Consider the following 25433-nt stretch of genomic DNA (forward strand, 5'->3'; position numbering starts at 1 on the left):
ATGTATTTCAATATTTTTTAATATGTTCACTGCGCTTTAAATGGTTTATACCCATTTTTGTCATGAATGCATAAAATCCGCAGTTTAGTAATTACGTTCCTGAAATTCAAACTACAAAATCCACCAAGGATCTCGAAAGAATCACCGGCGTCGCAATTAATCGTTCATCGATTTCAATCAGTTCGGAGTCGACGCGATTACATCCGTCGTGGGAAAAAAATCCCGCAGTCACCGTTCCTAATTAGTATTAATTGCGAGTGTCTCGGCGAGGTTCTCGGAGAGAGACACGGATTGGCCATCGTCCACGTCAATCCTTCGGGAACAAACATCGTCTGTCCCGTGGCCGTGTAGCCGGGAGGTCCGACGAAGATTAAACGCGAATGACGCTCGCGATTTCAAGATTCCATTCGTCTTCCTCGAAGATCTAAACATCAAGGTCGTAAATCCATCAATAAATCCCTGCGCCCTGCTCCTCGCGGTGACCACATTTGCTTAGGGATAAGAAGCAAAGACAAGCACAGGCCCCCGGGGTGGGGTAGGTGTAAGTCTGTAGGGCAGTGAGGAATGGCTCGGTCTAGCGAGCCTTTAGCCCCGGCTTAGCATGTACTGGAAACACCATCCCCTATCCTTCGTGTCGGGGCCAAGTTATACCCGCAAACAGTCGTACATTAGTGCCTGCAGGAGTCCTGCAGGATTTATAAGGGGCGCCCGCGGGCGCACAGAAGGCTATGCGGCCGTCTCTCGATGGTTAAAACTGGAAGAGACGAGGACGAGCGGGGTGGAGGGAACCCGTAGACCTGTGGAAAACAGAGTCGAGAGAGAGAAAGAGAGAGAAGACGAGACGACAGGACCCGGTCCAATCGAAGTGGAATGCTCGCGGGTCCAGGAAACGGTGATACCCGTGTGGAACACGAGAATATTTACGCGAGCATCGACCATATACTGTGCAGTTTCCCTCTGGATCCCGAGCTGGGATGCAGAGTTCCCGCGAATACTTGCGATTTACAACGGAAGGGCTAGCGCAAACACGCCGCGCGGTAGCCGAAACGAAAGATCACCCGGAGAGAGGATGGCTCTCGGACCCCCACCGAAAACGATTGCGGAACGATCGTATTCGACATCGGGGCCGCGCGGAAACTCCGCGAAACTCTTGCTCGTTGCCGGGGTTTAACGAGCAATTGGCAGCCAGTATAAACGGGCTAAACATCAGGGACGAGGTTGAACTCGGAGTCTCTAAGAGTTCAGTTCGGTACGTGAGCACGTCGCCAGAGGGTTGGATCGGCCGCGGAAACAAGATGGGGGCTCGGTCAAGGGGGTTGGTCAGCTTGAAGGGTGGTGGGTGGTGGTAGCCAGTGGTCAGCACACTTGGCCGACCCTACTTCGCTAACTAGTTTAATGATATATGTTGAGCTACAAGCGCCTTGATTAATCGTTAACTAATGTTGGACCTCGTAGTGCACCACCACCGTTGCTGCCACCACCACCACCTCCGACACGGCGTCCGTTGCCGTTCTCTCTCTCTCTCTCTCTCTCGCTCTCTTTCTCTCTCTCTCGCCAACACTATCACGCGGACTGGCTAGGTAGCGGCGGTAGCAACATCGCAGGAGAGAGGCTGGTTCGGTAGCTATGACGAGGAAGAGAGGAGAGAAAGGTCTACGGCTACCGCAGCAGTCCTTACCCTCGTTGAATCCACGGGACCCAGGGCTCAGAACGTGGCCAAACAGAAATCTAATCTCATTCAACGTGTAATTTGATTTATGACTTCGGCCACGGCGACGACGACGACGACGACGACGATGCAGACGACGCTGAGAGAAAAAGAAAGGTATCGGTGACTCGGTGAAAGAAGAAGGGAACGACAGAGTCAACGACGCAATTTGCCGGAGTGTCCATCGTCCTTGGGGATGATGCTAGGCAGAAGGGAGAAGGGGCAGTCGTACGCAAATTTACGTCTCGCGAGAGACGTCCCGAAACCCCTTCAGCCTTCCTCGAATTGAATTAACTCGGCGTCTTCCACCCCAGAACGCTATTCCTGAGCTCCGCACGTGGAACATTGGTCATCCCTAATTCGCTTATGGCCCTCGATCAATTAAGTCGTCGGCCATTCGCGCAAATCCCGATGACCCTTCCAGACATCGTAGTCTGCTGCCCTGGAACGACGAAGACACCGTGTTGCTCGAGACCCGGACACAACGGTCTCCCACCATCCTGATTATCGTCGAAGAAACCCTACCTTTTAAATGCTACGTTGTTGCCGGCGTGACTCATTCGTTAATAGAATTTAACTTCGCCTGCCCACTGTGCTAATGAATACGAGATATGAAGGTAGCCTTCTTCTTGTAAATTGTTTCGGTAATTCATTTTCGAATGAAGAAGTGATTAATTGTTAATTATAATTTTTGTTCTGATTAAGATCTTGACCTATGCAGCCTAGCCGAAAATTCCAGCAAATATTCCTCATAAAACAGTATAATACACCCGGTACGAGATGTACCAGCTGCGTGTAAACCCTGCCGGTAAGTGCATATTACGAACGAATTCCAGCGGAAACATTGCCAGAAATTCAAATGAGACGCCGGTTTCGGCGGAACACTTTTATCAATTACCAGGCGCGGAGCAAGATAACCATCGGCAAACAGAGACTGGAGCAGCGCAGGAAATTACCGGTGGTGGTGCAGGTATCGAACGGAAAATTGAGAGGTAGATGCCCGTGAAAGGAGGCAGGCATTCGAGCAACGCGTCGCAAGCGTCCAGATCGTATTCGATTAATGCGGCGAACGTCGATCATAATGTGGGACTGGGCGCACGAATACGGCGAACGTATCGCGCGCGGCTTTGGACGAACTGAACGGGGTGAGGGGTGCCGGCAGAGGGTGCAAGAGAGGGTGGCTCAGGGATGCAAGACACCGTGAAATTACCAGCAGAATCTCCCATCCCCCGTGGCTGGGTGGCCGGGGTGGAACGGACTCTGTCCACTCCGCGCCCTTGGACCACCGTCCAGCCGGGTATTTGTCTTGTCTCCTTGTTTATGAGATTCAACATTGTTATTTGGCACCGCACCGGAGAGTTCTAGGTACCGTGCGGCCGCTAGTTTCCGGGGAGTTTCCTACTTTAAAAGGCTCTGTCCTGGTGTGCGATTGCGCCCCGTGACTTATCCGCGGCTCTTCCTGTTTCACGATTGTCTTTAATCAAGCCCGGAGGAACGGCCAACGCGACGCGGACACGGAAATTTAACCACCAAGAAACGTAAAACTCCCAACTTTTCCGCAAGGAGTAACGAGACCGAGTTAAACCGACGATGCTTGGTACGACGGTACGCTGCCCCCAGGGAGCACTGGGTAAACCGTGAGCTTAACGGGGACGAGGATCGAGCAGCCGCCTAAAGAATCGTTTCTTGATTATGGTTATTGTCATCCGGACTCGAGACAACTCCTGCAAACTGGGAGACTGCTCTGCGAATTTTTCTACATCCCTTGCAGTCTGTTTTAAGGACTATTTCTTTATTCAAAAATTGATTGTCATTTTTCAATTTACTCACCAGCTCCTGTGAAACGTGCTGACCAAATTTTTGCTCACAAAATACAGGGTGTCACAGCTGAAGGAGGCCAACTAAATATCTCTTTTATTTTTAATGACACAAAGAATATTTATGGCGTAATTTGAATGGTATCGAAGGAGGAATATCATAGAAGAACAATTTCTTTTGTCCGGTTATTTTTTCAAGGTCATCGTAATTTTTTTATCGGGAAAACTTTTTTTTTAATCCATCTTTTATAGCAGCTGAAAAATGGAATAAAAAAAAGTTTTCCCGATAGAAAAATAACGATGACCTTGCAAAAATTGAAAAAATAACCGGAGAAAAAAAATTGTTCTTCCTCCTTCGATACCATTTAAATTATGCCAAACATATCTTTTTTGTGCCATTAACAATAAAGGAGATATTTAGGTGGCTTCCTTCAGCTGAGGCACCCGGTATATTCAAAAATAGTTCAAGCAAAAGTTATATTGTGTCTTTGAGCCCATACATGTGTGCGAACAATTTTCACGTTTCTCTTAGGCTACGTGTCCATCCGAGAGTTTCAACTTACTGTTAATGCCGTGTACACGAATTTCATTGTCGAGAGTAACTCGCGATGGCTTTACTCTCCGAAGGACACATATCTTTACAGAGTATTAGAATTAAAAACATTCCACTGTTCACAACAATCGAATAATTTCAGGAACACCGTTTTCTTAATTTTTACTAGGATTGTACGAACTGCAGTATCTCGGCAAAACTGGTGGCAGCGTGTTGGTGAATCGAGGCTGACCCAGTCGCTTGACTCGCGGGCCGATGATGTCCGCCAATAAGAAGTAGAAGGCATCCGAGGCGTAAAAAATAGAATGGCCGAGATTATCAAAAGGAAGGGCAGGCACGATTTGATCGCGGCATTTAAATAATTTAATAACGGCCGCTCGCGCGCCACCATGGAATGCTGTACGCGGCATTATCGTTAGGGCAGGCCGCATTTTCAATTAAATATATCTGCGGCAATCGCGACGCCTTATCGTGGAGCGTAATACGTTCTCGATTGCACGGCGACCATCGAACTGGTTCGGACAATGGCGCCATATACGGCCAAGCGAATTGCAATCACGTTTCCCGCGGTGCTTAGCGTTACTCCTCGCAAGATACTGTTTTAAATCAGTCGAGATAATGTTATCCGGCTTATGTTCCGCCTAATCGTCGAATTATCTCGAGCTCTCGGCTAAGCCCTGCCCCGACGAGCTTCTTTTCTCGCGTGGCATTAGAATAAACAAAGGTAACCCGCGATAGAAGACGCTGATATCAGAACCGAACCTGCGCTTGGAAGTTAGCTTACAGCTTCGGGGGAAAAAAAAGAACAAGTCCAGAAGAGAGGGAAGAAAAAAGGGACACGCCAGTCGTTACAGACAAAGTCCCCGTACAACATGATACTCCTGCGACAAGGTTTCACTCTAACAGGATTAGTGAATTCAAACGGATAAACAAACCAGATTACTTACTGCTGCAGTTTAATAACGGGTTGATGCGGGCTACGTCTAATAACGCCGTTGATTATTCGCTGTACCACCTTGTCCCTGCATGCTGCGTTCACTTCTTTATCCTGCATTTCATCATTTCACATTCATTCATTTAATTAATTTCCCCTCGACTCTTCTTTTCTACCTACTTGCACTCTGCTCTACTTCTTCCACGTTTTATTACCCTCGATTCAACCGTTCCCGAGCTTGCTTTTTGCGCTCGTGTGTGCGATCGACATCACGTTGTTATGGTTATTGCTACCAGTCTATTAGACTTTACGACTTGTTACGGAAATATGATTGAAAGCGTCCGAGACTTTTGTTCCTATTGATTTCCCATAAATTTGTATTTGCATAAAAATCTACAATCTATTGAATAATTGGTTCGGAGTTAATTGATGTTGATATGAATTCTTGTTGGATGTGGATTGGTGATTCTTGACAATGCAGAATTTTGTCAGAGAAAGAATGAAATCGATACTGTTCGATAATGTAGAACGCTGTGAGATCGGAGTGAGCAGTTAAGAAGCATGATTCCCTGGATTAAAGATTCTCACGATGATCGCGTAATTGATCACCGCTTCCTCGCAGACCTATTTGAGGAGGCTCATGGTTCTAATAACCATTTTCCGAGTGGATTCTTAGAATCTCGTTAAGAAACGATCTGTAGTTAAGTGAGACTGCCTGGCGCATTAGCGACCACAGGCCCACGGTCGACTGATTATACCGAATTATGTCCGAGGAGATTGTGATGTATGTAATCAGACAAAATGGTAGAAAATATATCGGGGAGCAATTTGACCTGATAAAAGATACGGGCCCGTGATGTGTATATTACGCGGCTGCTTTTGCAAAAATTACGAATTCAACTCCCATTAAAGTTTAATTAAAACGATTTAAATCGAGCCCAAAGTAATTTAAGAGGAATCAATCATTGAGCGATGACGTTGAAATTGAAGTTTCGTTGGCTTGACTGAAACTGTGTTTTATTCCTGACTTGATTTCATTTGCTCGTTTTAATGATGTAAGTGAGGGCTAAAAATGAAATGCTGTGGAATGTTGATAAATAGTTGATAAATTTAAGTATGGATAAAATTATCATTCCAGCCCATCTTAAAACATCATCATCATTCATCACTCATCATATCCTAATTAGACTGCGGATTTTATACAATTTAAAGCAGTGGACATGTTAAAAATATTTTAGAACATTAATGTATTCGTTTCGGCTTAATAGGATAACACTGTTCAACAGCCAAAAAACGTTTTGATTCTCACTATGCGCTCCCTATAGTTTATATAGAAATTTGAGTTTGAAAAAAAGACGTATCTTTCAACTTTAAACAAATATTGTGATGTTATTATAAAAGATATTGAATTGTTCTTTACAGGAAAAGATTCTGTAGACTTTCCCGAATACAGTGATATTCAATATTAATACATTATGAGTGTTTCAACATGTTTAAACAATCATTAAAGACGGAGAGACCACTTTTGCACCAATTTTTGAGGATATTTTTGAATTTATCTAAAAAAATAATGGTCCAGCGGATATTCGAACTATACCACGCGATAGAGCAGACTTTTATCTTGAGAAACCACCCTTTTAAGTTTGCAGCGTCTACTTTTTTTTCGAACCAGAAAGCAAAATATCTTGGTCCGACATGAGTTGCCGCCAGTGGCGCTCTTCCACTATCGCAGTCGTTCCACGGAATATATCGCGGCTCGGCCGTTACCACTTGCACGCTATTGGTTACCATACATACTTTTATTTTGGTTACTAGTAACTAATCGCTCGGAAATACAAAAAAATTCGTAATACTAACAAGGGCAGCTTTTTAAAATTTTTAATAGTGGGTAGAAATAAAAAAAGAGAGCCAACAACACGTGGTGTTCCCAGGCGGTCACCCATCCAAGTACTGACCACGCTCAGCGCTGTTTAACTTCGATGATCGGACGAGAATCGGTTTATTGCAACGCGATATGGTCGTTGGACAGTTTTGTAGTATAACTAATTCGTACAGTAGAGTCTCCTTGTTCTTCCGTTTACTTCACAATCAAATTACATCGAATTAAAAATTTTACACTTACTGACGGCAGTTTTCTTACGGTATATGTTTTCTAAGTGTAACAAATTTTATACGTCGGAAATGTGACCAGCATTTTGTTCTAAAAGATGTTTAAATAATCATAATGTATTAATACTGGACACGACTGTATTCGGGAAAGTCTACAGAATCTTCTGCTGTAAAGAACAATTCAATATCTTTTATAATAACATCACAATAATTGTTTCAAGTTGAAAAATATGTAATTGCGTCTAGGCAAAAAATTAAGAGAAGAAATGTCAAAAAAAAAAGTTGAAATTTGTTGGACCGTGTAATTAAAAGAAGAATACAATTTTTATTTGGCTGCTGTGTCCTGCAATCAATGCGGACATTTTTTATTTTGCATAAAGATCCGCAGTATAATGATCATGCTAACCTTCTTAGAACATCGTCAAGTCTGCTCCAATCGATCACGTTACCGACCAAGTCGCGCCGTCAATAAATCGTGGTTTAGGGGAAGTTTTATCGCGCACTATGCCCGGCTCAGACGGCGGCGCTGAGATTGAACGGTGGTGACAGACGACGACGGCGTGGACGCGTTCTCTCGCAGAATCTCTGGGATCGGTTTGGTGTCGGGTCCACGAGAGTGAGAGAGAGAGAGAGAGAGAGTGCGGGGCGGGAGCGTGGCCCTCAAAGAGCGTCGGCAATTAATTTTACAAGGGTGCAAAAAGGATGGCGAAAAAGCCCGGGAAAAGCGAACCGGCCCGTGGGCCGCGACGCCCGGCGTCGGCGTCGGCAGCGTCCGCGGTCGGTCCTCCCGCGACGACGGGGAGGTTTTTATCTGCGCGAGTTGTCAGGCCAACGAGTTCTGCCTCGTTGCCTGGCCACTGGCGTATAATGTCCACCGTCAATATAAGCTGTCGGATGCTTTTTCCTAAATTGACAGATTTTCAATTTAATCAAGTTCCAATCTAATGGAAAAATGCCCGATCTATCGGTGAGCCTGTATGCGCCTGTACGCGTATATACAGAGAGGAAGAGAGAGAGAGAGAGATATGTATATACACATCGGCAGACATAGAGACAGACACAGACATGGAGGACACATATGCCCACACAGGTGGGTACATATATCTGTACGGTCCGGTCTATCTATATACCGGGACCGAGTCTGAATGTACGAACGTGGCGGAGGGGCCAGATTGAAATAATACTTTTATGTTTAATCGCAATCGAGGAGTCCGCTCGAGCGATTGTGCGGAGCCGCACGCCGATCTCCGAGATTAATCTATTGATAAACATTCCATCACTCCGGGAATAGCAAGCGGGAGAAATAGACGAGCCGTCGGCCGACGGGATATCACCCTTCTTCCTCCCCCGCCGACGTTCATCTATCGCTCTTTCACTCTATTCTCACCCTCTTTGTCTCTCATTCCCTCTCTTTCTCTCTTGTCCCGCACCTTTTTTATTGTAGGTTTTCGTCGACGTCGTTCTGCCTGCCTTGCTTTCACGAACGGCGTTTGTCCAGGGCTCTCTCTCTCTCTCTCTCTCTCTCTCTCTCTCTTTCTATCCCAGTTCCTTTTTTTTATTCTTTTTTCTATTAGCTGAGTAAACCTTTCGCGAGTGGCAAGTATGATCGTGCGTCATAAAATCGGAGATTTTCCGTTCCATAAAGCGGCGAGCTACCGTGGCTCCCCCCTTCCCAGCTATCTGTGTCCGAAATGTTTTATGAATTTTCGAGTTTGAATGGTTACGGCGGGAACGAGATTGATTTCCGATTAGTCTCGGACGATTAGGGTTGCCAGGTAGTGCGCGGAGGAATATAATAGGCGCTCGATACCGGTGTATACGAAAGACGAGCGGTGTTCTGTTCTACAATTGGTGAATCGCGGCGCTGACGTCGATTACAGCAATCACCAGTCGGAAGGAGCATAGTGTCTTCCTATTATGGCGGCGAGCAGGGGGGGGGGGGAGATGGATGTTATGCTCGTCGGACACTGTGATTAGTGGACTGCGAATCTTTGCTTCCCTGCTAAACGAAAATCTCTCGACTGTCGGAAAAATATCTTCGACTTTCGCGTCAAACTTTCCTGCGTGTTTCACTTCAGGTAAACGGCTTTTGGAAATGTTGCTCAAAAAATATATTATAAGAATTTTATAATACATATACAATACAGGGTGAGTCGCCTAACTTTGCCACCTCAAATATCTTTGTTGTTTTTAAAGATACGTCAAATGTCTGAAGGACTCGCTTGATACCAAAAATATTTTTGTTTTTATGTGATTTTTTTAGAGATATCAAGGTCACCTTCATTTTTTTAAATGGAATGAGGTATTTTTTAATACATCGATGCAGCTGGACATTCGTTATAAAAAAGTACCATTCAACTTTGTCCTTCAGACATTTGACGTATCTTTAAAAACAACAAAGATATTTGAGGTGGCAACGTTAGGTGACTCACCCTGTATACTTTATAATACACTTTCAAGTATACCAATCAATTTCTACCATTCATTAACACCAAACCTATCAAGCACTAAAAGTAACTGATGAGTACTAACAACAAATTTCAATTCATGAAGGTGGATCTTCGAATAAGAAAATTTAGAAAATACTAGAGAGAATTATTTTAAACACAGACTTTAGAAAATACTATTTTTATAATTTCAATAACATCAAAATGAAAAACCACCCACCTAGAGCGCACAAAAATGATTAAATCACACATCATCAACGTCTAATATTATCTACATAATCTCGATGTTAAACGGGTCGTAACAATATCGAACGAAGCTATGCACAATCTTCTACGTTAACTACCGAAAAGAAGCTAACTCGAAAATATTGCTGACCACAGTTAATTAGTGGCACGACTCGCATCCCCGGGAACTCGCCACCGGCGTCGCTCCAAGAATAGCCGAGAATCCCACAAAGATCCTGAAATAACCGAAAGCGCCGGTTCCCTTCATCGGATTTTTCATGCCGCGATGGTAACAATACTTCTCTCCGAACGAGACTCACCAAGCCCGTGACACGAATGCTTCTGTACGATTCTAAGCGAGTCGTTCGCGCAGGAGAGCCGAGCTAAAGAATTCCTGTACAAGCTGACGATCAGAGAGGAGGGTAGGAAGAAAATTGCGGATCCGCGATTCGATTCCCAGCCGCCACTCGTCGCTCAGCCATCGACCTCTCGCGGCTACAAACTAAATACGCGGTTGGTATACGATACTAAAAATGCATCGAGTGCTTCCAACAGTGTTGAGGACTGCAGCAATCGGCTGCTGCGCGCCGATATCTGCGAATCAGAATCCGTTAAACAGCGCGCGGATGCATCGTCACGATCGGAACGATCCTTCAGCGATCCTCCACGAGAGATCCAACGGAGACAGATGGAAAAGGACAGAAAAGAGAGAGAGAGAGAGAGGGAAGAGAACGTATACGAGAGGTTTGCCAAGAGAGAATCGTCCTCGCCCGATACGTAACCACTCGACTTATCGTCACGAGGATTTTCGACTGCGACAAGGAATTCTTGGTGCAATGATCGACATCGGAAACGTGTCGGTGCACGATCGGGAGGCCTCAAGGCGCATTCCACCTTGACGGTTGCACCGGACCCCGCGCCGTAAATGTATCTGTCAAGAAAGTGATTGAAGGCAAACGAGGGGGAGCCCCGTTGCAGCAGCCTCCGACGCGACGGCTTCGCGCTCGGATCTCATTACCCACGATGGCTCATTTCACCGAGGCAATCGGGTTTCAATCGAATCTCACCGTCGTCGTCTCTGCCTGCCGATTGTTCTGCGCCACGGGCCAAGATTTTGCGTGCGTCACTCGATGGTCTCGATCTCCGCGCGCGCTAATTACCTCCGTTTAAACGGCTTCTCGCGCTCCGCAGGTGCCGCTGTCCATTGTCCGGTAATGATCGCTGTCTCATTGATACTTAATTCGTTTGTTCGTACATATATATATATAGCTCTTTTTAGTGTAATGAAATTGTTCGTTGCGTAATTTATTTCGACCGGTATAACTTGTTTCTTGTCTCTGATTTCCGAATCGGACAGACTCGAAAGAACGATGACAATGTAACAATGAGAGAGCCAGTCAGCTACTGACGAAACTGTAACAGCTGGCGATTGTGAATACCGGTGTCGAAGACTTTTTCCAAGTCGACGGTATCAATTTGCGAATTCAACGCGCAAGAAGTTTGTCCACATAGAATTCTAATCGTTCGAACTTCCATTCAATGAACATAAATTACCAGACGTTCGAGTGGTGCATTCTTAACGATCCCCCCTCAATGCCATTAGCCGTTCCTTTTAATTGCGGAATATCTTCTTCTCGCGAGGAATAATGGATATTCAGTAACGCTAATAAGTAAGAGAATACAATGAGCCAGTCCTTCAAGGTTCTTCCAGCTAACGTACACACACACACGCACACGAGATATATCGCGATTGTATACACCGAGATCGAGAGACTTCGCGAAGAATCGTGTGCGCGTGTCATCGCGGTAAATTAGAAACGATAAAATTTTCTGCGAGATCCGGACGAGGAGATCGATAAATTTTCATCGCATTCGTCCCGGGATTTTACAGCATTCCTCGCGGAAATTTACGGTGTATAAAGCAGCGACTGAAACGATACTATTATTCTCGTAAAAACTCAATTTTTAGTTTCGTGGATTGAAATTTCGATTTAGTAGAACGATCAGCCGACGATAGTGCACTTCAGCAACTTATTGGATAACGCGCGTAGCTCGCGGCCGCAGGCAATCTTGCTCGAAGCGAGATGATTTTCCGAACCTTTAAATCTCAAACGACTGAGCGTGCGACATCAAAAATGGAAGAGAGAGAGAGAGAGGCGAGCGAGAGAAAGAAGCCGGGGAAAAGGAGTGTAAGCAGCTTTGACATGTTAATACGGATAAACAAGGAGATCGCGCTGGTTGCTTTGGCGATCACAATTTCTCGCCGGGGCTCTTCATATTTCACCAGCCTCGGGAAACGCGAGGGGCCAGACATTATTATGTATGCTGTACCCCTGTTAAGCAGCGGCATTCCTTTTTTGCAACCGGCACGATACATCCTAGTTCTTTTGCGCGTAAATTGCATGGGCTCCCTCCTCAGACTCGGCCTGGGGACCGGGCATTAAGTCCATGCGTGGACTCCAGGATGGATCCTGTGTTTGCTGAGGGGATAATAGTGTAATGGATGGACAGGGACACCGGACTAACGGATGAGACTGCTGTTTTCGAGACTCCGGTCTGAGGCTGCCGGCACATCGCTCCTCTTCCAGTACACTATTACTCCCTTTTGTCGGCTAATTGGCATCATTGTTGCGCATTGTTCAACCACCAATTGTCCGTTTCTTTTCCACTCTGTCTCTCTCTCTCTCTTTCTCTCTCTGACTCTTTTTTTTTTGATACGCGAATCAACAGCACCAGTGGAAAAGTGCCTTTGTCGAACTTTAATGACCCGCGGGAGCGGGGGTGTGTGCCGCGACGATTAGAATTTAGGAGACATTACGCGTCCCCTTCGGACACTCTATCGGTTTCGTTCTATTATCCACAGGGAATTCGATGGACGTGCGGCTCGCCCGGTTGGTTGGTCACCAAGACCATTAACCCCTTAACGCGCAATATTTTTATGGCAAGCCGTTTCGCAAACTTCAAATGAATTTATAGAATTGCTCCCGTATTTTATTATCAGCAGGAACGCGTGATCAAAGCCACGCAGCCCGCGCAACCCTCCGATCTTCCGGCTATATTTTTATTAACAGACGCTCTCCTTTCGCTGTGTGAGATCTGCTTTGTTGCGACGCAAAGAATTTATCTCGCGCGAGGTAATTCACTTCTTTTTCCACGATAAATGCGGTGTTCTTGAATCCGCCGAATATTCCGCGCATATTTTTGTTAATCGTCTCGCTGCGCTATAATCAAGTTGGTTTGTTGTATCATACTACTGCAGAGCAACGGAAGAATTTACTTCGTGTGAAACTATTTTCTTCTCGCATTTATGGAAACAATGAACTGTTGAAGAAATGATCTCGTTGCGGTATAATCAAGTTGGTTTATTGTATTGGGTTGGCAAATAAAACCGAATTTCTTTATTCCAGCGATGAACTTTCATCAACAGAATATTTTCTTATTTGTTCTTTTTGGCAAAGGATCATCGAACAAAAGGGAAAATATCTTATTCGTTAAAGATCATTGAAATACCAAAATTACTTTCTTGCCAACGAATTTAATTCGTTTGAAACAATTTTCTTCTCGCATTTGTGGAAACAATGAACTGTTGCACTATTTTTATTAAAATTATTAAGGAGTACATTTTCATCTAAGTCTTTTTGCAAATGACGCAGTAAATGACCGAAAGATCAGGGAAAATTGTTGCACGGAAACAAAAAGAAAAAGCCAGATGTTATAGTAGCAATGAAACAGTTCACTGTTCGGAATAGAAATATTGATGGGAACGATTACATTGTAAACGAACGGAAGAAAATGATTTTTTTGCAAAAATCCCGAAGTCACGCGACCGTCCGAGAACCTCGCGAGCGTGTCGCGCTTAGATCACCGACAAACGGTCGGATAATTCCGCGTTTACGATCTGAGTGAAAGATTCCGTCCATCGAGGCTGCCATAAATATTAATTCCGCGCGTTACACGCAACTAAGCGTCGTTCCAAGGCGGGACAAAAACGAAATCTGAAACGGTGCGCGTAACTGGGTCCGCTTTCCCAGCCGTGGATCGTAATAAACAATTATTACACGCGATAAATATGATCCCAGCAGAGCGAAAGAGAGATCAAAGGCGTGAGAGCTGACACGTTGATCTTTTCTGATACAGATTATGGATTAATAAATGATCGACGACGACGAGTGCGAGGGGAGGGGGCTGGTTGCGAACTGTGATTAGACTTTACTCCGCGAATGGAACGCGGAAGTCTTTCGCGCGAACGTTTATGCCGGATCCACACATCGGCCTCGACGACATTAACACGCTGATCACTGAACCCGTAATTATAAAAATATATAACCACTTTAATTTGTCTGTGTAGTTATTAGACCGTGAATTTTACTTGTGACAAAAACGAACAAGTGAAATAGAAAATAGTAAAAGCATTGATTAACTATTAGGTCGGAAAGAAAGTTCTTACGGTTTTTGTTATTTTGATTTTATAATAAAAACCGCAAAAACTTTCTTTCCAACCTAATAATATATAATATTTTTACTGTCTTACATGTAAGGTGGAGCGGGATAAGTACGTAAACGAGGCAAGTGCGTTAATTGGTTATTTTTATCATAAATTGTACGAAATTTCTCTAGCTTGTATTTATTAACGTAGTATAAGTTAGTATGAACTATTCGACATAGATGTCGTCCAAGAATAAAGGTGTTTTCCTCGCTTAAATCAAGCAATGCCAAACAGTCACTTGCTAGGTACAACTTTGAGGTTACCCTAAACGCGCAATAGTTTTCAAGTTATTAATAAATTCTGTGTTGTTATTTTAGGTAAATATTGCCCCGTAAATATTACTACACGGGGCAAGTGCGTACTATCACGGTGGGGTAAGTGCGTACTCTATATGGGTAACTATAAAACTAAACAATATATTTAATGAAATAAAAAGCATTTTGTAGCAAGCTTGATAATAATTTTTTTCTTGCCCCGTTGCACTCTTGACACAAGGCTCGAAAGCATTTTTAACTCTCAGAGACGCACTTTGTACAATATCCTATCAAAGTGATAATTTTCAAGCAAAATTAGAATCCTACATAATACTAAATCATCAGTAATAACTGTGGCAAGAGTTTGATACCAAGAGCGTTAAGTTTTTGCATACCAGTCTGAAAATACATCAGTTTGAAGTCCAACTTTGCAAAAACTAGTGTTTTCCCCACTCCACCTTACTTATTTTCAAAATGGTACTTATAACATGAAGTTTGCCGGTGCTCGGGTTAATTACCGTTGATTAGGGGGAAGTGTGGATCTAGCCTTAGGCTAGTGTCGCACGTTCACGCGTAACCGCAGCAAACTTTGACATTCTATCGGTAAGTATTCCCGATTTTCCCACGAACGCCGATCGCCTAACGGGAGCAGCCTTTTCGGGCAGTTTCTGTTAATAACCTAACAGCGTTCCGCGCGAGCTTAATGCTCGAGCGGACATGTATGCGCCAAGTATGGTGATTAGATTGGCACAACGGGCCACTTACGTGTTCGCCCGATAACGCCTTTGTCTCTTTTTCACCTCTCCTGCAGAGCAAACTCTGATATACCAGAGTCGTAGAAAGCGACCGTACACAATCCCGTTGATTTACGGCTCGTTGAATTTTCCCGGCAAATCGTGTTCGATTATGCAACCGAGCCGGCGAATTGTGAAACCTGATGAAAATCCCAAATGAGAAACCCGTGTTTCGCTTCTATCTTGGTCTATTAGTTCGGCCGCCGACTTCTCAGGTGTGTGCTCGCGCGACTCCCGCCGTAACGACAGGTGGAAAAATTCCGGGATATACAGTCTCTGAAGGAAAAGAGACGATTTAGATATCCGTACGAAACGGTGTATCCGCCGCGAACACTAACAATGAGATACATAAATTAGTTTCATTAAGAATCGCGTGACAAGCTGCAAAGAACGCTTATCGCTGGTTCCCCGGATAAATTGTATCGTTCCCCTAACAGGATAACCAGAAAAAAAGATATTCTGCTCGCTGATTTATGCAAACCTAGTCGCTGTATGAATCAAAGTGATCGAGGTTCTTGAGGAATTCGCGAGTGGCAGCCATTCGACTTCGTTAGAATGAGAAACAATGAAAGAATTAGACTGCGGATCTGTATGCAAAATAAAAAATGTTCTTTTAAATCTTTGTAACTCTTAGCACTCGAATTGTGACTCTGAGGCGCCACCAAAAATTGCTATAGCGTTATTCAAGATATTGTTTACATTATCAAATATATCGGTATCCAATCAATTACTAAACATTAGGTATATACCAATTTCATATCCACAAAATTTCAAAAAAATCATAGGGAATGGAAATATTCTAGGAAGAAATGTTTAATTTTTGAGTTAAAATAGCTCGGAGTTACTCGGATTAATTAATATGTCCACTGGTTGAAATTGTGCTTACACGTTTCCGTCATTTTATAAAGTCCGCAGTCTACCGATAATACTGAATTAATTTGTTGTGCAATTTTGCATCTCTTCGCCGCGTTATGCAGTTAAAGGAAGATTCCGCATCGAATTCGCACTCGCGTGTTGTGCAATCCTTAAAGAAAGAATGGCCTGTACATTGACCCCATCCATCCAACATGGAAGTCGTTCGACACGCTTTGTTTTGTACGTTAATCGTATACAGGTCAGAGAGACCATTGGCCGATTTAGGTTGGGACGCGGCGGCGGCAGCTACTTAACCAGACAATTGGCTGTCATTGACACACAAAACCGTTAGTAACGAGTATGACGATCGTCGTGAGCGATGGGCTTTCTTATTAATCAACTGGGGCGAGCACGCTGGGGATCCTCCGCGCATAATTTCGTTATCATCTTAGCTCCGTGAAGCGAGCGACGATGGCGAAGATACTCGGGAATAGTCAGCGGACTCCTGTACTCAATTATGTTAGCAGAAATTTCTCAGCCAAAAAAATCAGACTTTGAAATGATTTGATTTGTGTATATATTATTAGGTCGTTCGGAAAGTCATTTCGTATTCTCAAGGGAAAATAAAAGGTAATTCTTTACCATTTGGAATAAGTTTCATGACAACGCAGGAAATGACGTCCGAAATGTCAGCTGTCAAGATATACCAGGATTTTGCGATTTAAATGAAGATTAAGGAATAACAAATAGAAGCAATGCAATTTCTACACGAAGGAACGAAGTTACTTTCCGAACGACTTAATAAATATTAGTTGAATTAAATCCTTTACCGATGCAGTCAGATCATTAGAAATGGCCCACACACAGTGTGGACTTGTAAATGTACAAAATCTCTTGTGCTGAACCTGAACCGTTAATTCCAATTAACTCTTGACTAATCACTAGACTGCAGATCTTGATGTACCACTTGATGCACGTACTAAAAACGTGATAAACATCAGCGACAACAGAACACAGTTGAACAGACAGATTCACTGTTAATTTGCACTTAGTACATCGAATGAGGATGGTATCTCGGTAATATCCGCTTTCATCAATCAATGTATAAAAGGTTGCAAGGAAGATCGGCGGTCTAATGACTCGGCATCGAAATAATTAATCGGTCGATCAATTGACATTTCGGTCAAGGATATGCGCGAGCGCGGGCGAGCGGTCGCGCGACTGTTCCCGGTTCGATTAGAACGAATCGAAAATCGATCAGGGTCAATAGATGATAGAGATTCATGGACTTACCTCGCTCTTGAGATTCAATGGCACGTCGCAGGGACCGTCCAACTCGGCTTCCATTTTCACCTGATGAGACAGCATGCTGTGGCTGTGCCGGGGCGGTATGGCGGTCGCCAACATGTTGGGATGCTGCAGAGGTTGAAGACGATGTTGGAGATGGGGCTGGTGGTGATAAGGCGGCGACAATTGGGTGTTCAGAGTGCGAAGATCAGCTGGCGGGGAAGCGGGCGCAGCGGTACTGCTCTGTTCCTCCTCGGCCGAACCCTCCGCCATGTCAGTCTTGCATCCCGGGGACTCGTAATCTGCGAATCGACCAAAACTCTCTCAGGACCGATCTAATAGTTGAGATCGCTGCGTGCTCTCCGACGCCCGGTAATTCCATAATGGCGAGAATATCATTTGTCTACACGTCCGGCGACGTCATGCTTTCCACTCAACTTTTCGCCACGTATCGACGTGCGCTTCAACATTTTTTCTAAACGCTCAAACTTTATTTCTTTAAAAAATCAAAATATACATCTTAGTATACGATATTTCGACAGTATTTTCTAAAAATTTGAGCCCGATATCTCGAGCTAGACAGACATGGCAGCCATTTTCCCGAGGCCATATCTTCGTAGCACATACCTTTGAAAGATAACAAAAAGAGAGACCCAACAATTTTTTTTTAATATGAAATTATTTTTCTGTAAAAAAATCAAACTGTACATCTTATTATACGATATCTCGACAGCACTTGCTGAAAATTTCAGCTCGATATCTCGAACTACGAGGACACGGCAGCCATATTCCCGAGGCCTGAGAAATGTCGATATTTAAATACTTTTTGGACCCACTATGTATGTAGACCGATATTTCCGCGAAGTTTTATTTAATCGACATTTTTCTAATTTTTTATCAGACAGAAAGAGCTAGTCAAATATTTTTACTCGTCGCTCAGTATGTAACATTTTCCTAAATATTTTTCGGCTCAAGCGTTGATATTTACCGCGAAAACGATTCTTTACATTGCCGTTTGAGCTCACTTGTATCGTGTCAAGTTCCTTTCCGTTTCATGTTTGTGTCTCTTCTAAAAAACGATTTCAACTCCGCGGAATTCTTGTGCGTGTTGGCTCGTCAGTCATAGCGCTAAGGAGAATTCTGGCCACTGGCCTACGGAGGAATTAATTTGCTTAAGTATTTTGTAACGTAAGCTGATGTAACGTGCTGATGTGGGGCAGGCAGATGCCTAGGACTCGCTATGCTCAATTGGAAAAATTGGGACTGACGTTTCCTAATCTGGTGATTTAATAAACTTTTTAATCTTTCTTAGCCTATACGAGCAATTTAATGAAATGCACCCCGCTATGAATATTTATACACGCGTGCAATTCTAACGTTGCAAACATCGTTACAAAGAGTACATAGTAAATGATGTAATGTTGAACAGAAATGGAGCTTAAAGGAAGTATTTAAAAAGTACTGTAAAAAAGATATTTACACTATCACATTTTTCAAAATCGAAGACTATGTGAAATCATAGAAAATAGCTTGAATATTTTTATGAAATTCAATTTTAGAGGGGTTTTATTATATATTCAAATAATTGGTAGTTAACCCTCATTTCACGAACTGAATCTGTCCCTCGGTGTCAAACTGACACAGTAATAAAAAAGATCGATGAAACAACAAGGTAATCAGTTATTCTTCGATGTTCTTTTATTCAAATCGACGAGTTAACATTTTACATTTACATCTTAGGTTTCTCGGTTGTGTCTCGCATTAGAAAAATAAAAGACCCGAAGTTTCAAAAAAAAAATAACAGAACAGTATAACTCAATTCGGGAAAACTGTGTCAAATTGACGCGAGGGACGAATGAGGGTTAATATAAAATTTGTGTAGCCCAGAAAATGTTACACAATTGTAACGGGGCCGAAGAAATAAAAGTGTGGTTAACAAAAAGATGTAATCGCGTATAAGTGCCCGGTAAGATCAATGGCGTGAAGAATGAAGTTGGTTGAAACCGCGGGAAACACACTCGGGTACAATTATTTTCTAATTTCACCCCGTATAATGAACCATCGACCCCACCTCGGAGAATAAGCGATATCTACTTTTTTTCTGTTGATCGCACGAGATTACCTTTAATCGTTCCACTACACACGGAGGAAGAGAGAGAGAGAAAGAGGATACAAAAAGAACAACAACGAGGCAGCATCGATAAGATCCGAAATCGTCCCCGGCATAGGCCGAGGGACTTGAAAGGGCGCAGGCGACACGCATAAACGCGATACTAATTAAACCGCGGGACTCCCGCCAGCCGTATCGAAGCGTCGTGCGTGCAGCTGTTAAGAATGCAGACAGTGGAAATTAGAAGGAGGCCCGTTCATCTTCCGACATCAAAGCAAAAACATTTGGCCGATGGGATCAGCGAGAGATGCGAAAATGGCGGGGGCAACGCGTCACGCAGCATCGAGAATAAAATCGGGTGTCATCATCCTCGCAGACACCTCGCATTTATAATTATTTTTATCCGGCCGGCCGTTTAGCGGAAATTCCTCCTTCGGCTCCCGAACGACGAGTGGGATCCTCCTTTACATTTCGGACACTCAACGTTGCATTTACATCTCAATTTTTTTGGACCGGTTCCTTTTAGTTTGGCTTCTATTGAAATGGAAGTTTAAGAAATATCAGACAGAAGAAACAGACTTTAATATTTAATCTTATCATAAATGAAGGAACTCGAACTTCTCTACATTTTCCAGTTAGGTTATGTTTGCAACTGACTGTCTGACTGACTGCCCGACGACAGTCCCAACCATAATATTTTTACATCAATTGAAGTAAGCCTTAAAATAGTTCCGGACGTCAGAATTGAATATTTTTAATTTTCTAGTACAAACTAATAATAGCATCCCGAAGTTACAGTAAAAAATATGTACATAAGTTTATTTTTCATCTGAAAACGACTTCAAAGTTGACACAGAAAATGTTTCTTACGCGGAACAGAGTTAAGCAAAATTTTACATGCAGGTCTTGAGAAATAATTCAGTATTTTTCTTTTTCTCGCCTTTCACAAAATAGCTACCTACATGCTTACATTGTAATGCACCCCCAATTTGAGCGTGATCCAAAGCAATTTTGCAACTTCTCACGTACAATAAACATGAAATACGCTAGCCAATAGCAATCTACCGAGCATTAGCGCGGCCAGCACGTCGTATACTTAATTTTACGAACTTGTTAGTCAATTTTCAAAGCAGAAAATTCTCCGCAGTATCCTTGACACCGTTGCGATCTCGCAGACGCGTAACAAAACAGCTTGTTACCATTGCTATCATAATATTTAGGGAGCTCGAAATTCGACTTTCTGGATTTCCTCCGCTAGAGAAGCAAGCCTTCAAATTCACGGTCAAATGCAGGAAGTGCGGAAGGGAGATCATTTAGAGAACTAGAAAATCGCTAGAAAGAAACTTGTGGAATCTCTACATGTTTATAGCGGAACCTAATATTAAGGCTTTCAATTATATCCAGTCGTATTTCAAAGATTGTAACTTATCTATTTAAATCATAATTACATCTTGTAACATCGTAATACCAACCCGTAAAATTGTAACACCACATTGTACAGCGAAATGGACCCATTTAAGGTTCTAAAAAACTTCAAGAAAAAAAAAATTGCTAGAAGTGTTTCTTAGCAACATTAAATTTGGAAGTTCTAAAAAAAATGCGTATTTGGGAAGACTGTGAATGTTACGTATCTACAGCGGAAGAAATCTCGTGTTACAGACTGCATCCTGTCCGCTGGTGTTCGTATCTCAGCCGGCGAAAGCTCGAAAGAAGAAGATTGTAGGGAAAGAAGGGGTCAGAGGAATCCATCGTCGAAGCCCCGCGGATCGTGTACTTGGTGAACGCAACTAACAACATCTGCTTCTATTTTTGCGCTGGCCCGAGTCCAGCGCTTTACTTTTTTAAAAGCCCGTGCGCCTATGACGAACGGCTGGATGGATCATCGAGCGGAAGACCGGGGTAGAGAGAAACGAGCCGGTTATTCTGGACAAATTATTGTCAAAGGGCGGGAGCGCACCTTCTCTCTGCCCACCAGCTACTTTGTTCCTCATAAAAGCGGTTTTATAATGGTCGCCGCGCAAATGTTTCTCGCCGGGGTTTTTAAAACGTCGAGCCGGGCGCACGCGGCGGCCCCCGTCGCAAAAAGAAGCCGGCGGAGCTCTCCGTAGAACACGTTCACGGCTGTGAACATTGGGTTTTGACACGGCGTTACACGGCCGACGTCGTAATTGCCGCGGTTTTTCAGCACAGGTTACACAGGTGTAACAGTTCGGAAAATGCCCGGGGGTTATCGGGTTCAGGCCGATCTGTCGCCGAGGATCCTCGGTAATTCGACTACGATTTTGTCAAAGCTGAGGCCGCTCACTGGCCACGGACTTTTTTCTACGGTTTTGTAATACGAAAATGCACCCGGACGCTGCCGGCCTCTCAGCTAAACCCTGTTTTATGGTCCCCGTGCACGTGGAAACACCGAGGTGCATGCATCGACACGTACGGCCGCTACGAAAACCGTCCGCACGCCACTAACGATTTTCGCGAAATTGTCAAGCTGTTCGATAAATCTTGTCTCATTTTAAAATGAAGCCTTTCCTCTCGGAATACATATTGTGGGATCTGCATCACCAAAAATTGTACGCCAATGTTCTTCGATCTTCAAACCCATTCACGGAAAAAATTTGTCAATTTGTATAGAGATGTTTACCACTAAACCTACCGAGCCTTAAAAGCAACTGGTTGATTGATGTTATTTAGACTATGTGCAGCTCCTATTGTAATATGTGCTCCACTAATAAAGATGTCTACACGATCATTTCTTATGAAATTATTTTTATCATATCAATAATTGTAAAATAAAAAATCAGGAACCAGTTTAGTGTTAAATGAACGGCGGTTCTGAGACAGAAGATATTCGGCCCCGTAGTTTAGCGATCACCGAATAGAATCGAGAATGCAATAGCACTTTCCACATTCACTCGAATGCAATATTTATGGTGTTGATCCCGCTGTTATTAACGGCAGAGGATACACTCGCGAGTCGAATATAAAAAAGGTGCTATTCAACCGGCACGGAGCTATGTATTACAACAATTACACTGTCTTCGACAGTGCAATCTTACGCGAATCGAACGTGGCATTATGCGTCGACGCATTGACGTTCGTAATCGCCAAGGCGGAAGGTTATTTAGGGATCCAAGCCGATGATTGATCCTCTCGCTGTAGCCGCGCGGAAACGCGACGCCTCTCGAAGGCCGTGCTCGCGCGAACATAGCAATTTTCAAATATTAATGCTCAATGACACTCGAACGATCGACGGATATAATCATAGCCTGATTTCTTCGTGGCAGTCGCGAGGGATTCTTCTTCCGTTTCACGTATCACGGATCGGGATGCGAAGAGAGAGAGAGAGAGAGATAGAGGGAGAGTGAGTGAGAGAGGAGGAGCGAGAGAGTGGAGGGGCGACGTGGTACGCTAATGAAACCGCACTCTCATTAAAGCATCCAAATCGACGATACTAATTGGCCAGCTTTCGGAATAACCGGCATTATTGCTCAGGACGCGATATAATAATCGTTGCGGACGAATTCGGATCGGACAGCCGGTGGTTAAAGCGTCTAGTAATTTCACGGACGTGGCCCTAGAGCGATTAATACGATCCCGACGGGAATTAACGGCCGCAAACGGAAAAATGCTGGCCCACGATCGTCCAAAGACAAGACATGTTAAACTAGATGACTACACAAAGGACTGTAGGATCGTTCGAAGAACTATAAGATAGCTTATTTTTGCCTGGTAGTATCTCCGAAAATTTGATAGCCATCGCACTAGTCTCCGTGTCTGTGTACTATTGGACGTTTCTACTTAACAATATATTGAGTGTGAAGTGTGACTAAACTGAGGGTTTACGACATAAGTGAGTGAGTGCAAATTAAACCAGTGAAGAGGTAAAACGAATTATTTGACAACGTCAGAATAGAAAAGACGAGATTTATCACAGCAGTTAGTTTTGCAATCTTCTTACACCTCGTAGATCCTAATCAAATTCGCTACACTTAATAGACCGTAATAAAAAGAGAACTAGCGTCTCTTTTCGTTCAACATGATTTTTATGGAAGGACGTGATATTTGCGAGTGTTAATTATAATATTTTCTGTAGAGACTAGAGACAGAGAATGTTAATTGCGAATATCAAATTGTATATTTCTCTATTTATTTGCCAAGATTAAATAATTTAATTGGATCAAAATTATTGTGGACCGCATGAAATATTACGGTTAATTTCCATAGGCTAATAAAGTTAATTCTAGTGCAGGAGGAATGTCTCTTGTGGGCGTGGTCCAATGAAAAACATTGTTATTTAAGTCGAGAGCCTTCGTAGACTGTTACAAACTTATAAATAGTACGTATAAGAGACCACAAGTGGGATGATAGATTGCTGTTATTAAACTTGCCCGGACAACGATAGTGGCGCGGTATTATTTATTTTGTACTCTAATTAGATGTAAATTGATAGTTGGGAGACAATACGATTAATGTAACAGATAACATCGTGCCGTCCTCAATGTTTATTACAAGTAGAAACGGCGAATAATAGCCAGACACGCGAACTGGTTACTGGAACTGATGCATCCGCGAAAAATGTGCAAAATTATGCTCATACTATTTTCTAAGGCGGAAGTGTACAAAAAGAAAACGTTATTCTACATTCTCAACTAATTTGTTTTATTTACATTAGTATCTATAGATTGCGGATCTTTATGCAAAATAAAAATGTTTTGCATTGATTGTGGGAAGCAGGAATAACATAAAAATTAATTTCATCCCTTAACAACTGTGCTACATTAAAAGCAACATTACAACATTCTTGAATTTTTAAAATCATTTACTGTTTTACATTTGACCGAACCAATTTCTTCATAAATGATCATAAAAATCATCCTTCTAACCCTGAAAATAATGAAAGAAGCACTGTTGCATAATTTTAAATTACATCCTACTTTATTATACCATTTTCTAATTCACCAGTTTACCTATTAATAGACTTGCAACTTAACACGAAACCTATTACCTCCAATTAAATGGTCGATTTAAGATTGTTTTTCCTGCAATTATTGAAATGACAGAGATGATTGAATCAATTCTATTATTGAAACACGTGTCGTAATCAAAATTGTGTGGACTCTGGAGAAACTTAGTCTTGCCATTTTCAGGAGACAGTGCATAACAGCCAATCATCACTCCACAACACTTATTCATCCCAAAGCTAAGGAGAAAATTCCAAAAAAATTCCTAATCCCCAATACATCTGAACCAAACGAGCAGATTCGTCCGGGGGCGTGTGACCCCCCAGTAGATGCCGAAATGATAATCGTCCGGTTCCATCAGACAACCGTCGGCGGCGGATCTTCCGAGCGGGCAGCGAGTATCCGCTTTCACCGGGTGCATCCTGGCATGTCTCCTCGAGCGATAATTGCCGGCGGGATCACCCGGTGAAAGTCCGCGTAATCGAATACGCAATTAAAACACCGGGGACCATTGATACGAGGATCGGTCGAGTGTCTAGGGAGGCAATTAAAACGCGTGCATTATGCGACGCGCCGTCACCGGGCGGACGCGATCGTTCTCCCTGTCTCTCGCTGATCAGACGTTTAACCACTGAAAGGAAACCGAACGAGCCGGTAAGCGAGAACGGGGGGGGGAACAAGACCGAAAGAGACAGAAGAAGAGAACATCCCGGCAACAGGAGAAAGACAGAAAGGGGTAGGGGGAGAGAGAGAGAGAAAGAGAGGACGATAGAAAGATAAAGAGAAAGAGAGACAGTGAGAGCACTCGTCTCCTGATGTGTCTCTTACCATTCGTCTCGTCCTCCCGTCATCTTGTTCGTTTTCTCGATATTTCTCGTTCGAGCCCCCGGGCC

At 43.5% G+C, this 25433-nt stretch overlaps 1 protein-coding gene, 1 long non-coding RNA gene and 1 pseudogene across 5 annotated transcripts in view; 1 reads left to right on the top strand and 2 right to left on the bottom strand.

The window, feature by feature from the left end:
* Nucleotides 1-25433, bottom strand: part of Pdm3 (POU-domain protein pdm3) — a 222471-nt gene that overhangs the window by 184143 nt on the left and 12895 nt on the right. For all 4 annotated transcript variants that reach the window (XM_076428985.1, XM_076428984.1, XM_076428983.1 and 1 more), the window contains exon 2: nt 17476-17771. In XM_076428985.1, the coding sequence (XP_076285100.1) occupies nt 17476-17742 (267 nt within the window). In that variant the 5' untranslated portion in view covers nt 17743-17771. The remainder of the gene's footprint in view (nt 1-17475; nt 17772-25433) is intronic.
* LOC143211377 (uncharacterized) overlaps nt 1-25433 on the top strand; it is a 93309-nt gene that overhangs the window by 61849 nt on the left and 6027 nt on the right. The gene's annotated exons all lie outside the window — the stretch shown is intronic.
* Nucleotides 6919-7038, bottom strand: LOC143211716 (5S ribosomal RNA; annotated as a pseudogene).

This window comes from Lasioglossum baleicum, chromosome 8 (assembly GCF_051020765.1).
Source record: "Lasioglossum baleicum chromosome 8, iyLasBale1, whole genome shotgun sequence".
Lineage (NCBI taxonomy): Eukaryota > Metazoa > Arthropoda > Insecta > Hymenoptera > Halictidae > Lasioglossum > Lasioglossum baleicum.